This window comes from Physcomitrium patens, chromosome 7, assembly GCF_059467195.1.
Source record: "Physcomitrium patens ecotype Gransden chromosome 7, ASM5946719v1, whole genome shotgun sequence".
Lineage (NCBI taxonomy): Eukaryota > Viridiplantae > Streptophyta > Bryopsida > Funariales > Funariaceae > Physcomitrium > Physcomitrium patens.
The window spans coordinates 8,624,902-8,640,673 of NC_143416.1; the positions used below are offsets into that span (position 1 = coordinate 8,624,902).

At 31.0% G+C, this 15,772-nt stretch overlaps 1 protein-coding gene and 1 pseudogene across 3 annotated transcripts; both read left to right on the plus strand.

Moving 5' to 3' along the window:
- Window positions 1-9,489: 9,489 nt before the first annotated feature.
- On the plus strand, window positions 9,490-11,733 carry LOC141045628 (protein SOSEKI 2 pseudogene; annotated as a pseudogene). The gene is made up of 5 exons (XR_016504331.1): window positions 9,490-9,918; window positions 10,120-10,189; window positions 10,851-11,123; window positions 11,236-11,305; window positions 11,610-11,733. The product of XR_016504331.1 is annotated as a protein SOSEKI 2 pseudogene (transcript).
- Window positions 11,734-11,921: 188 nt separating this feature from the next.
- On the plus strand, window positions 11,922-15,007 carry LOC112284499 (protein SOSEKI 2-like). 2 transcript variants are annotated; one of them, XM_024524341.3, is made up of 4 exons: window positions 11,922-13,336; window positions 13,512-13,829; window positions 14,124-14,225; window positions 14,428-15,007. In XM_024524341.3, the coding sequence occupies exons 1-4, from the start codon at window positions 11,967-11,969 to the stop codon at window positions 14,471-14,473; spliced, it is 1,836 nt and encodes a 611-aa protein (XP_024380109.2). In that variant the 5' UTR covers window positions 11,922-11,966; the 3' UTR covers window positions 14,474-15,007. The 2 variants fall into 2 exon arrangements, with proteins under 2 accessions (XP_024380109.2, XP_024380108.2); XM_024524340.3 differs by having other exon boundaries at window positions 11,933-13,336; window positions 14,439-15,007.
- Window positions 15,008-15,772: the final 765 nt, after the last annotated feature.

The following is a 15,772-nucleotide window of genomic DNA, read 5'->3' on the forward strand; positions in this document are numbered from 1 at the left end:
TTCTTACTTAAAGGTTGATACTCTTCATCATCATCATTATCATCAATATCTTCATTGTATTCATTTCTGATTTTAATAATTAAAGGCATACTATATTCTACCTTCTTTGGCATTTCACCTTGATTTGTATTTCTTCTATCTTCATTGCTACCATCATCTTTTTCTTCTTTCTTTACTAAAATTGATGATGTGTCTACAAACACACCATTACTCCCACTTGGACACATCTCCAAGTGCTCAAAAGTACTCTTATGCTCCTAAAACTCAACATCATGATTTTTAATGATCTTCTTGGTTTTTAAACACATTAGCATGTATGCCTTTGTATCTTCACAATATCCAACAAATACACATTTTGTACTTTTTGCATCAAGTTTGGACCTCATGTAATTTAGTACTTTTGTATAAGTAATGCATCCAAAGATCCTCATGTGTGAAACACAAGGTTTCTTACTACTCCAAGCTTCTTGTGGAGTCATTGATGTGAGTGCACTTGTAGGACACCTATTCCTTATGTACACTGAAGTAACCATGGCTTCAGCCCAATACTCATGCCCAAGGTATTGTACAAGAAGCATACTCTTTACCATCTCCATAATAATACCATTTGCTCTTTTAGCAACTCCATTTTGTTGTGGAATATAAAGAGTAGAGGTTTGTCTTGCAACACCTTGAATCTTCAAGAATTCATCAAAATACTTTGACATGTATTCACTTCCATTGTCCATGCACAATACTTTGATCTTGTACTCATATTATTTCTCTACAAGAGCTTTAAACTCCTTAAACCTTGAAAAGCACTCACTCTTAGCTTTAATGATGTAAATCCACACTTTTCTTGAAAAATCATCAATGAATATGACAAAGTACTTTGCTCTACTAATTGATGGTGTCTTCATTGGTCCACAAACATCAAAATGCACAATCTCCAATAATTTGGTTGCATGTGTTGCAACTCCATTTAGAAATGAACTCCTTTGTTGTTTGCCTTATATACAACCTTCATAAGCAATTGTTATGGCATTATAGCTGAAATGACCAAGATTCAAGCCACTTACCATGGATTGAAGCTCCTTCATGCATTTGGCATTCAAATGACTAAGTCATTGATGCCAAATTCCAAACTTGTCTTAGTTTTGTGGAAAATCAGCAAATGTAGCCACTTCAACTCCATTCACCTTCTTACAATTGATGAAGTAGAGATTTCATCAACTAATAATATCATTAAATAATGAGAGTCTTTTCTAAAGTTTTAATATCAAATACATTGTATTTACTATCTATTTGAAAAAAAACATATTTTTCTTGAGGGTCTTTATCTCTATTATGATATCTTGAAGGTTGTGACAATCTTAATACATTATTTGGTAAGTCAAAAAAGAATAGCTCTTGAATTGAATTTGATGGTTGTTGATTCTTCATCTCTTTATTGCTACAAATATAAAAAAAACCAAAAATAATAAAAGAAGATAGAATGTGGTCTTTATTGAACATGTTTTGCTTAATAGCAAAAAATCTCTTAATTCTTCATCTTAATTTTGATGGAAATTATTGATGAAAAGCATCAACCTTCTTTGTCTCATTTCTAAGGTTCCTAAATGGCTTCTAAATGCATTCATTAATATCATACTAATGCCAATATACAAGATATTCTAATCCATTTTGGCACCACCTTTTAAGTCTATGACTTCTTTGACTTTAAACTCTTGATTATTTTCTACTTCTATAGAAAAAAAGTGGCATTTTTCTTCTTTTCAAATGTATCTATTCTCTTATATGGCTTAAAAAGAGACATGTAGAAGATAAGATGGATCTTCATAAACTTTGGTAGGTAGAATATAAAGCTATGTTGATTTGTTTACAAATAAAAAATGATTCAAGTCTATGAAAATGTATCTTATCACAAGAACAATTAATCTTAATATGACAAAAAAGTAACCATACTTTATTACTTATATAGAATTAAATTTATTTCTTAAAATAGAAATATGTATTAATTTTTTATTATTTCTGAATTTTTTTTAATTTTATCTTTATTATTTTATGTACCTCTAATAAAAAAAATTATCAAATCTTCTACTGCATAGTTATTAATTTTTGAGTAGTCAAAAATACCAAATTATGGATAATAATCACAATTAATATACAAGAATATTTGTTGAGTAAAAGAATGTACCTTATTATTAAAGACAAACTTTGCCAATGGCAAAAGAATTGTCCAGTCATCTTAATAGTAGTTGATGGTACATCTCAGATATTGCTATAATACTTGATTTATCTATTTAGTTTATTCATTAGTTTAAAGATAAAAAATTAGAGATTATTTTATATCTATCTTTAATAGTTTAAAAAAATCAAAAATTAAATACAAATTAAATTACTTTATTTGATAAAAATATGCATTGATAATTTATGATAGTATTGAATATTGTTAAAAAAATAGTTTTTTCTTCACTTGTGTTGATAAAAAATATGCCATTTTAGTGAAATAATCTACTATTATGAATATCAAGTCATAAGAACTTAAGATTAAAAGATCCATGATAAAAGCTATAGAAACAAAAAATTATAGTTTTTTAGGTATAGATAGTAGTTAAAGAAGTCTATTAGGTAAATAAAGAGGAATTTTTCATCTTAAAAAATATTATATTATTATAAAATGTCTTTAACTATCTTCTATATTTGAAGCCACTAAAACTCTTTTTAGATTAACTCCAATGTTTTGTTACATCCAAAATATTTAATAGCTAAAATATTATGACAAACTTAAAAAATACATAATTAAGCTTTTTTTTTGAAACATATAAGTATTTTCAAAAATAAAGTAGATTATTTTTGAATTCAAACTTAAAAGTTTCATGATATTCGAAAAATTATTCTTAATATCATGTACAAAAGGATCTGAAAAAATACTTGATTAAAATTAATTAAAGATTATTAAATCAATAATTAATATTAATTTTATTACTTAAAGATAAAATTGCTTTGGCTTCTAAAGAATCATTTGTTATTAATTCAAAGTTACATCTTATTTTTAAGTGCAAGATAAAAACTTCTTCAAAAGATATTTGACAAATCTTATGGTATTTTTGGATAATAGGTGATATTGAATACAACTTCTAATAAGAAAATGCTCATATGGCTTTTGCAACAGTTTAAAATGCATGCTTATATGAAATACTTAAGGTTCTTATGATTTGTATAAATAATAATTAAACTAAAATAGATTTTTAGATAATAGTCCTATTTTTTATATGAATCTAAAATTTCAAGAAGCTTTTTATTGTAGATTTTGTAATTGATCTTGATTACAAAAAATAAATAAATAAATAAAAAGCTAGAAGGTGAAATTTGTCATATGCTCCTATTTGTAATAATATTTTATACTAGAAAAAGTCTGATGCATGGTTCTATATAAAAAATACCTTAGAAAAATTAACATACTAGAAGATTGGTATTATAATAAAAATTTTCTTTAAAACTTCAAATATTGCTTCAAGTTCTTTTTTATGCTCAATTTTGTCTTTATAAGTTAAATTTTTTAATAAAATTACAATTATAATTGTTAAATTCTTTAATAAAATTACAATTATAATTGTTAAATTCTAAAAAGTATTAGAAATTTCTTTTTATTTTTAGAATATTCTAATCAATGATATTTTGAATTTTTTTAGGATTTATTATAAAATAATTATTTGAAATAATGTATCCTATAAAAACTACTTGAATTATATAAAATATGCACTTCTACATCTTTGTATATAATCCTATATTTTTAAATTTTTATGATACATAACAAATATGAAGTTTGAATATTTTATATTTTTAAAATAAATTAAATAACAAATTAAATAAAAAATAAAAAAAATCATTTAAAATTTTAAAAATATATATTAATTATTAATATTAAAGAATAATTGGCTCATTTTTGAATCTACAAGATATGAAATTATATTCAAAATGCTTATACTAGGTTGAAAATACAATCTTCTATTTATTCCCTTCTTATTTGTGTGCCAAATTGTATGTTTTTTCATAAATCTATATTAATATAGATCTTTGTTTGATTTAACTAATTAAGAAGTCTTAATATCAAAGATAGAAGGTATATATTTTTCATGATAAACTTCTTGAATCTTTAATAATATACACATTGGTAAAAATTGATCTTTCTTTTATACACAAAATAGAAGCTCTTGCTAGAGATTTTGAATGGCATATGAAATTTTTGGCTAAGTTCTTACTAATATATTCCTTTAGCAAAATCAATTTATTTTATAATAAATTTTAGATTGATCCAAATGTTAATTGAGCTCCTTCTTGGAAATCAATTAAGTAATATTAAAGAGATCATTTTAGAAAATAATTTATACTTTTCTTCTCTAAAATATCTTCATAATCTTTATACTAGCTTAAAATGTTGCTTAAAGACTCTCCACTATTAGAAATAGGTATAGTATAAAAAATAATAAAATAATAAAAGTTTGATCTTTTTTTTGTAATATGCATAAAAGTTCTTATATCTACAAATAAAAATATTATTTTATTAAAATTGTGATTTTTTACTTGGTTAACAAAAATCTTTCTTATACTATGGAAAAAATTGAGATTATAAGAAATCCAATACATCTAGGGATTATACCTTTTTAGCCACAATAAGTTTAAAATAACTAAATTAGAGAAATATCTAATAATACTAAATATTTATGTATTATTATGACCATTTATTGCTACTTCTATAGAAATTATATTATGGATAACATCATCAAAAGAGAAAAGACAACCATCTATAATGTCTATATGCATAGAATTAGTTTTTTTTTTTATAAAAGATATATTATATATTTTAATAAAGTATTCATTTAAAAAAAAGTTGAAGCTTCTAAATTTAATAAAGAAAAGACTTTGTAATTTTTAGGTCCTAAAAAAATATCTATTATAAAACAAAGTAAAGATTTTAATATAAGAATAGGACCTTATTATGTATTGCATAAGATTCTAGTTGTACTGTTTTTATTATAGCTAAACAAATTTTTTTTTTGACAAATTGTTTGTATTGACAATCATACTCTTTATTTTGTGATTGTGTTGTGTTTTTTGTAAAATATTGAGAAGTTTGCTCAAGTTCTCCAAAATAATCATAATATTTTTTGACGACGTCAATTCTTTCCTTGCTTGGTAAGAAATTAAAAACATATCAAATCAATTTTCATAGATTTTAGGTCTTGATGAATATAATTTTTAAAACTAAAAAATTATTTTCATGACTTGATATATTCCTTATTAATAATGTTTTTGTTGTTGGCATCTTCCAAAGAATTAATTGTTATATTTAATGGCTTAATTAATATTTTTTTAATAAATCTATATTTAATATTATTAGTAATAAAATTTTGACATTATTCTTTTATCTATATCATCATTGGTTGATAAGGGCATTATTAATTTAATCCAAATTACAAGTAAGGCTTTTGAATTTGATAAGATAAATAGTAGCTGATTATGATCTTTGCTGTAAAAATAAAAAATTATTTTTTTCTATTTTTTTCAATCATTCTTTTTAAATTTAGGCATTAATACTTTTAGGAATAAATTTGGATCATGTGAGGTTTGTGAATTTTTTTCCATCAAAGGTAAAAACCAAAAAAGATTACTTGTAAAGGATAATAAATCTATCAATCTAACTTGAAAAAGTTCCTTGGGGTATTAGAAATAATATAATCTTAAATAGATTTTTGTTGTAGAAAACTTCAAAATTTTGATCTTGTTTTATCAAACTTTTTTTGTATACTCATCTTTGTCTATTTTATATTTGTAGTAGCAAGGCTTTTTAGATTCAATTGTAAAGTTGATTTACTTGATTCTTTCAATTACTTAATTTCTTAGCATAGACATTAGACCCTATTATTGGTTTCTTCTATAGGTATATGAATGGTACTTCTATGACTGATATTGGTAATACATAAAATTTCTATTATAATAGTATTGACAAGCTTGTAAAAATATGTAATTATTGCAAATCTATTCTTACTTTCATTAAGTGTGGCATCCATAATTTTTTTTGTTCTATTTATATAACAAATAACTTTAATAAATCCACAAGTTAAATTAGAGGAAGATAATCTATAACTTCTCATATCAAATCAAATTTTTTACAAAGAAAAGTAAACCATTATATTTAATGTTAGAAGAAAAAAATATTAATTTAAAGGTGGATGGTCTACAATCTTTAAAATACTATAATAAGAAGTGGAATAATCCATTTACTTCTAAAAAACAAAAAAAAAAAAAAAAAACAAAACAAAACAAAACAAAACAAAACAAAAACAAATTGGCACTCTTATAAAATTGTCTAAGATACGAATTGTAATAAAACTCTAAAGAAGCAATAAACTCTTATAATACTCAAAATGAAAAAGTAAACAAATCAAAGATAGATATGAGATAAAATCTAAATTAGCTATTGTCAAATACAAAGAGACTAGATATTCTTGAGCTAAGACAAGAACACCTTGATATCTAAAGCTATAAAGTATCATTTTGTAAAAAATATTATAATAAAATTTTAAAATAATTTTTTCTAAATAAAATAATTATTTTAATTTTTGGTTTTTTAATTTTATTATAAAATGCACTAATTCCATATCTATAAAATTAATATAATATAATAATAAATTAAAAATTTATAAGTATTTTTTGGAATTTATTATATTATTATTTAAATATAATATAGATATTTTTATATTTTAAAAATTAATAAAAAAATTAAAAAATATCAGTAAATTGTAAATTTTATATGTAATATTTAGATATCATATTTTTAAAAAATTTAACATCATATAAAATTAAGAAAAAAATATTAAATTATAGTTTTAATTGTGATTATTTTAATGTAGGAATGATAATGTTTAATAAAAAATACTATTTTTTAATCTATGATTATACTTAAATATAGATCTAGAATAATGTAATACAAAATCAAATGTTTTAAAAAAATCATGTATTAAATAATAAATAGGAATTCATATAATTTTTTATTTTTTTTATTTTTTATTTATAATTATTTTTAGATTTAAATAAAAACCATATTTTATTTAAATACTAAATGATATCTCTAATAATACATTGTTTAAAAACTTATGCCAATAATTACTAATAATAATTTATCTATAATTGGTAATATGATTTTGTTGCTAATGAATTCAAAATATATTTTTAACGTGTTACTTCTTTTATTTTAATTTTTTATATAGTTTTAAAATAAATAAACAAATAAAATCTGCATATAATTTTATATCTATTTTTTTATGAAATTTCAAATATAATCTTATAAGCTATATATATATCCTTAAATCAATATTTAGTTATAATTTAGATCTTAAATATATTAAAAAATAATTTTTTAATAATACAAAATCTAAAAAGATTTCACATATCTATCTATTTATCTACTCTTTTACATGGTATCATGTCTTTTTAAGGTAGGCCAATTAATACAAAATAAGTTTAAAACTATGAGATAGAAAGGTATTAGTAAGTATCTAAATCTATTATTAGAACTAGAAGTTATGAAAAATATGAGTGAAAACAATAAAATAATAAATGAATTGGTCTCTAAAATTTGTTGTAGATAGAATACTTGTCACAGACATACTCATGTAAGCTAGTAATTACATATATAAATAAGTAGAAGTAAGTAAAAGTAGATAAAAATAAGTTAATTCTATAGTATTTGATATGTGAGCTTCTTAGAAGCTTCATAGATGCTGCTTTGACTTCATAGATGTCTTTAATTGACTTTTTAGATTAGAAATGTGGTCAACAAGTTGGCCATGTGCCACACATGTTGTTAGCTTGAAGACCAAGCTAACTATGTCGCCTACACGTAGAAAAACTTACCTTGTAAGTCAAGGCAAGTGTCCTACAAAGTCAACACATATTGGAGGTCCTATAGAACGTCGCCACGTAGCCCCTAGTTAGATAGTATATATAGAGACAAGAATGAAGCCAACTTCACTCTTGTCAACTCCTTTCTTGCTTCTAGTCTAGTTTCAAGGGTCTCTAGTTTTCTTGTCTTTTAGCAATAGCCATTCCAGTTTCTCTTTCAATATACATACTTGTTTATTTATATTTTGTTACCTTTCTTTGAGTGAAGGCTCACTTGTCTGAATTGCTTTTTCATCGAGTTGTTGTCCTTGACAATACTACACTTAAACAATTCTATTAGTACATCAATTAAGTATATGTTATTTGAGCAAAGCCTTCTCTTCTCATTTTTAATTTGTCTATATTTCATAAGTTGTATATATAATATATCATTAACATACATAACATAATATCAAGTGTATTTTAAAAAATTAAGTATTTCTTCAATGAGATGATATTAAATAACTTATTCTAAATAATAATATTATAAATTAGGTTTTTTATTTAAAGAATATAAAACAATTATAATATATATATATATATATATATATATATATATAATTTAGAATTAAAAATCATTTTAATTTTTTATAAACTTATTTGTGTATTTTATTAATTTTTTAGGGACACATAATTTATATATGAAAACCTAAAATCCAAATACAGTAACTTATAAAAGATTAGATCTTACTTTTATCATTAGTATCATTTTTGTTTCACAAATTATCTAATAGGTAACGAACATAAATAAACGTGGTTGAGACATGATTATTTCAGTAAACCAAATTCAAAATATTTAGAATGAGTTATATCAATTAAGACCATGATCACAAAGGCTTTTCAATCCTATTGTTCTTCACATACCTACACCCACATGTAAATATTTAAGTAAAAATACTGTGGCAATGACTACTATAAATCCTTAAATATTTACAGAGTATTTAAGACAGCTTGTTGTTTCTGTAAAGATGTAATTGGTTTTGCATACATATTACAAGATCCAATATAATTTTTTATGTTTGTGACCACCAACTGGTTATTGATGTTTGATTATGTTTTGGTAGTAAGTGAAATGCTTAATTTTATAAATATTGTATGGTGCAAAATTTTAAAATATTCTTTCACATAGATTACAAAATCAGTTAATTAAAAAAAAATAACATACTGCAATAATCATATCATTGATATATTCATATAAAATAAATAGAGTTATTTTGGATACACAAGAAACACATCATTTGTATTATCTAATTTATAAAGAGCTAAGTCTTTAAATCCCTGCATTGGTTATTATTTTATGATTATAATGATTATAATTATACTATAATCATTTTTTTATTAAAATTTTAAGCTCAATTAAATCCTTAATTGAATCAAGTTTGCAAATAGCTCACAAAAGCATGGAGCTTATAGTTGTAAGAAGTTTTTGATACTGAAGACAACTTCAGCATTATTTATTTACTTATATCATTTATTATTATTATTATTATGATTAGGAAACTATTGAAAAGATAGGATGCATTTGGAGGGAAGCAATACCAGACAAGATCATCCATTTGGATGAATGATATAATAGTTCGTACATCCGTCATGCTCTGGCAATGTCAACCGGCGAGGTGCGGGGGAAGTTGTAAGTGCCAATGGAGGAGGCAGTAAACTCATTTGTCAGGCTTCTTCTTCTTCTTCTTCTTCTTCCTCTTATTGTTTTTTATTGTTATTTTTGTCTCTCTCTCATTTGAGTTTTGATTTTGATTTTTCCAGCTTTCATTTTGCCTTCTTTCCTTCCTTTTCCTTACACTTTTCACTACCAGTTAGAAGATACGCGTACGAAAGCATTGAATGCAATCGTAGACTTGCCACTGATGTGCACTTCAAAGCTCGCCATTAACTTGCGCTGGCAGAGCCATTATTTTTCTACTTTTATTGACGCCTTTCTGGATGTCAAAGTTTAACATCGTCGGCGTTGCGAGCTCAAACCACTCTCTTTTAGCTGTAAGTGATGCTTTTACGCTCCATGTCCCAATGTATGTGCCTTCCTCCTTGTTTGTGTGCATCTCCATGGCCATCTGAACCTGAAAGAAACGGTCGCTAATTTTGAATTGCACAGGTGACATTCCAATCGCTAATTGTGTGTACATTTGTTTTGTTTTGTTTTGTTTTCTCACGGAGGCATGCGAAATCTCCTTTGCGCAGATAGTGGAATCAATTAGCTGTTTGGAGGCTGTGACAGTCTATGCTGTGCGATCGCCCGAGCTGGTAACAGGTAAGGATTCCTAGTAGTCATGGCATCGGAGCCCTGGAGAATGGATCCATTGCGACATTCACCATTTGTGATCAGCAGCGTTGTACTTTTAGTGACGGCTTTCGCATGCTGTGAAAGATAAATCATGCAGTTGCACTGACATTTTCATGAACATGCACGCTTCTAATTCAGCTTCAGAAACTCTGAAGCTGCACTAGCGAGATTCAGTGTAAGCAGGCGCAGTATGATTTAGTTTCAAGCTTTCCTTAACTGCCGGTCTGCAATTCTAGAATTCTGAGTGCTCACAAGGCAGTTGCAACGTCAGAATGCACTAGGTAGTATTCCCTCGTGTAAGTAGGATGATATGATGCGTTCCCATGGGTGGCCGATGAGCTGACTTGTTTCAGTCAGACATGCTCTTTCAATTTCTGGTTCGTTTCCAGGATCCATTTCTGTGTCTGGCAACACGAGTGGGCTGTCAACTATGCCATGTGCACATCTCATCAAAGAACCCTCTACCTGCCTTCTCTGGCGCTTAGCTTCAACTGTAATGAGCTGCAGAGGCCCGAGCTTAGCAAATTTAAATCCCGTTTTGGATTATTTTAAAGTACAATCCTAGCACACAGAAAATTCTGGACGGAAATCATCGCAGTGGCGCTCAATCTAAGCCAGTTGGGCGCAGGGATACATGTCTTCTTGGAATGCAACTGAGAGTTTCTGAATTAGTTCTGGACGGCTTCTTGGAGCCTTGGTGTGCTTGGACCACCACGTCAATACATCAAGAAATATTTAAACTATCAAGTTCGCGCATGAACTCTCACCATGGAAACGCATCCGGAGTTCTATCACAAAGTTGAAGTGCTCTACATCCTTATCCAGGGGAACGAGCAAATCGGTCATCCACACATGATACAAGTGCAGTATCCCTCCCATCAACAAGCTCCTACTCTTAGAGGTTTGCCGTACCGCTCCTTCTCTTTCTCATCACTTGATTCCATCTCCTTCTCAACCGTACTCGTCCTAGTGTTGATGACATTGGCTCCTGTTTCTATGCGTGATTGGGGCAGATGTAAAGTGCCGCTTGACTGCGCTCCGTGGGAGAGGCATGCCGGATTTATACTCCTGGTCTTACAAAAGGTAAAATTAAGAAAACCTCTCGTTCATTTAGTCGATGATGAGTCTTCCTGTGGTAGATTCATTACCGGATAGCACAAATTCTGTGGTAGAGCCTGACTGATCATATGCTCTTTCAGCCTCAAAGTTGATGAGTAGATCTCTTGATGAATAGATCTCCTCACTGTTCTTCCTTCGATACATGTACCTGAGCTGTACCATCGCTGCAAATCGTCATTATGAAGGCGAGTGACTACTTCAAATTCTGGATATATTTATTTTTATTTTTTTTAAGGATAGACGGAAAGTAACGCAAATTTTGATGTAGGAGCTACAAAGGAAACTTCATTTGGTGTGACGTATTCGACAATGATGTTATACTACCTCTCAGTGGAAGTGGCGAATACGTTCTCAAAGCTCTGGAGGTTTTTGAGGTATCACTAGGTGCGTAACTGTTATTTAATCTATTCAAGACATTGTCACCGAGGTGCACAATCTGTTGCAGGTTGTCATGCTTTTTACGCACGCTAAGGTCGTCACAGATTGGTAAAGCGCATAAAGTGAGCTGAACAATTTGCTCTATTTTGCACAAGCGTTAAATATTGACGAATTGTTTGCTATCTTATCCTACCTAGATGCCTTGGACCAAGAAGTAGCGGTGCACCAGGTGGCGGCTCAGTCGGCGATGAGGACATTGCCAAGAAATAGATGTAGAGGGACTGATCAATCACCGATGCAGGAGCAACATCTTACTGAAATGCATATTATTGGCAATGTCTGCAATACGATTTCTAGTATCTTGGAATCGAAGCACGATTTATTAAGCGACTCAGGACTCAATAACATCGCCACAAAGGTGTTTAGCAATTACCACATCGATATTTACAACTGCGGTAGACCTGCATTTGTATCTGGAGACTTGATTGAGAATAATAATGCCTTTGAAAAAATCAAAGTAAGTGATTCGTCAACATGCAAATGTGTCTCAAACGGGAACGAAGGAATTTTGGCTGAGCCCTGCGACACATCCTCAAACTTTATCTCTGGAATGCTCTCCTCACATAAGGACGCGAAGATGGAAGCGAAGGAGTTGCCAGTTGGTCTGATGATGGTTTCCTCTGACCATAGTGAGAAGTGTTCTTTTGTAGTCCCAGCAGCGGGATTTTCGGGAAGGGAATCCACTAAGAGGAGAACATGGGCTGTGAAGAAACAAGATAATTCTATGACAATCGATGGCAGAACCTCACGAAGGTCCAGCCAGGATGATCGAGTACCCACAATGAGTACACGAGACTCACCATCCACTTCGATTGCACGGCCTTGTTTACCAGTGCATCCATTTACTTTTATGGTAAAGAAAGCTATTAGGTTTCGGCGCACACAGTTGTGTACGAAAGTGGAAGTCGTGGAAAGATTCCGAACTGTACCGATCGAAGAACTTAGCTTCCTAAGACCCACATCGAAAAGTCAACATGGAATAGGGTCAAAGAAGGCATCTCCAAAGCCTCGTTACAGTAAAGCTGAGACTGAGAATTCCAAGCTTCAGAGGAGGGGTGAGATGACAGTTGGAGGACAACAGGGAGAAGTCAGAAGCCTCTCTGATGTTTTGGAGACTACGAGAAGTGGATGTAACTCACAGAAAATGGACAAAGAGAGTGTCAGAAAAACTGAATCTGCTCGACAAGTGGTTAATTTTGACGCTAATACTACTGCACGGTGCAGAGAGGTGGACGTTGTTTGTGAAACAGTTTTACTTCCAGAACGAGTCTCAGGGAAGGATCAGAAGGCCGTGTCCGATTTGAATAGCAACCAGCTGCTGTTGAAACCGGATACGAAAAGTTTCAAGGCGGTTACCAAACCAGCTGTGCAACACCCCTCTAAGCATGGCGATGAACAGTCCTCAGCTTCATTCAATCAAGGATTTGCCCATACCCATCATCTCCCCAAAGCTTTCAGACGTCAAGGGGCCACTGTTGAGATGGATCTCAAGCAGCAGAAGTCCCTCTTTCCAGTGTTGATAGGCGCTGCAGCTACCAATAAGACTTCCTTTGCTAGGTAAGAACGAATGTTGCTTTCTGCCGAATATCATCATTTTACTACGTCTACACATCAGCGATATTTTAATTGTCTTATTTCTATTGTTTGGCCGACAAGCACAGCCCAACTTAAACTCTTGTTACGTGATCGAACACTGGACGACAGATTCTTAACAATGTCTGGGTTTCCACAGTAACGATTCTGTCCTGACGAATCAAAATCTAAAAGCGCTGAAATTTCCAAGGAAAGTGAAGAAGAATTTTCATAATAGTTTTCCTGTCCCGGGCTCAGAAAAGCGATTTTCAGATACGAAAGTATATCCATCAAGAGAAAGTTCTGTATTTGACTCTGCAGCGTTGCACGACGATATTTTGCAAGACGTGAACATGGTAAACCCAAAAGAAGAGTTGAAGGTTCAGATGCCTCCTGCCGCAACAAGCTCCCCTGATGAAGAATCAATGTCATCCACAACTGCACCTGTGAAGCAAGACTTCAAGCACAGAGAAGAGAGGTGCACAAATTCCTCTTGTCTGTGATGCAATGCTTTGAAGTTTCGTAGAAGTAGATTTCTGCTTCTACGTTAAACACTGTACAATCAACTATTGTCTCCCAGTTTCCAGTTTATGCACAAATTCGATAGTCTGATCATCTCAAGTCCCCGAGTTTAACAATTCACTTGGAAACGAAATTTTATTACAAGCTTCACCAATTTGTCTACATGGAAATGTAAGTCTTCAATTGACCCAACGAGTATGATCGGGTTCATCAAACCTGAAGTCCAAAATCTGTAAAACGTACATCGCAGACCACTGACACCAGGTCTGACGGAGATGCATTGGGAGAACTTGCTTCAAAAAACCGATTTTCTCAGTCAACCTCCTCAGGATTTGGTTCTACATGAATGCTTGTAAGTGATTCCAATCTGAAAAAAATTGCTTCCGACTTCATGACATCTGGATCACAGCGCTTCAATACACTCTCATTTTGAGCTATCTATAGCTTTTCAGTTATCATTGATGAACCATGCATTTTTTGAAGCTTTTGCGTTCAAGTGACCTTGTTCAATTCCGACTTAATTAGAGTGCGGCTGATGAGTGGAGGGTGAGAAGTGCCTATGCAGTCAATGCGGGAGGACTTTCAAACCTGAATCGTTGAAAGTGCACTTGCGTGGCTGTCACATCATAAACAAGCCCAAGCCATCGGTTTACTTCAGTAAGAGAGTATCCACTACCTAAACGTGGTGTCGGACAAAGCTCGAACAAAGTGTGGAGGCCAGCATGCATCGGGATGCATGCTTTTGTAGTATTCTTGAAAAGCTCTCTGTTGTCAGAGAGGACTCGATGTAGAGATATCTGAAACATGGTTGCAGGGAAAAAGATTTTCTTAATGATGACTTCGAGAATTCAAAACAATTGTCTGGTAAGTTAATTTCATGATGAATTACTTTTGCCTCAAACACCACAAAACTCCCTGTTCGTTGAAGGTCAACTGTATTCCCTAAATGTGTAAGCTTGAGCTTCAAACTTGTGTTTCAAGCCATCAGAACCTGGTGACAACTGGATTGATTCCATTAAGACCTTCCGGCATGAACAGATCTGAAAATAGAGAATTGAAAGGGATAACTGCATAGGTTGAATGGATTCGCCTGCTACAGGCGATGCTTGCAATAATATCACCTGTTCTGAGTCCTTCACACGTCTCTGTGAGCAAATTCGTCACTTAATGATTTCAGATTGAGGGTAATTCACACTCAGAGTGTTGTGTGGAATCCCGCCGCTGTATACGTTTAGGCTAGAGTGTATTATGATAAGTACGTTGACAAATTCCTCGCCTGGGGAATTCCATCTTTGGGCAATCTCTGAACGTCGGTGCTCTTTGGGATGGATTTGAGCACTCTGACATAACTCGTGTACTATCGGGGATGAAGCCCTTAATCAACGCTGGTCCACTAATCTGCGCACCTTTGAATAAAACGTGGTCCCAAACTAGTCATTAACGATTCCATTCATTTCTTTATTCAACTTCAATTTATTCCAGCGATGAAGTCCCGCTCCCGAACGAAGCGGGTGACTACCACAGATTTTTCATGGTTCAAGCACTTGATATATTTACCTGCTCCTAATGCCCAACCCCGTCAAAAGATGGACTGAGCAACAAACAAAAGAATCCTCTTAATAGAATGGGTCAAACCGTTAACGCTTGATACCTCTGGTTCAGATCTTGACATCGTCATTTTGGAGCATTAATAATCAACTCTCTCAAGCACCGGTCGCTGATCCATCATCGTCCTTTCAGTTCAATCGGCAAGACAGCCTGTTCAGACCAGGTGAAAAGCCTAATCAACGCACCGATGAGATTGTTGACGGTAACGGCAGCCATTTCCAGTTTTTGCTTCACTGGCATGAGTGGACAGAAGCGGGGGACGTTGAGAATATACGGCATCGACGTCAATAC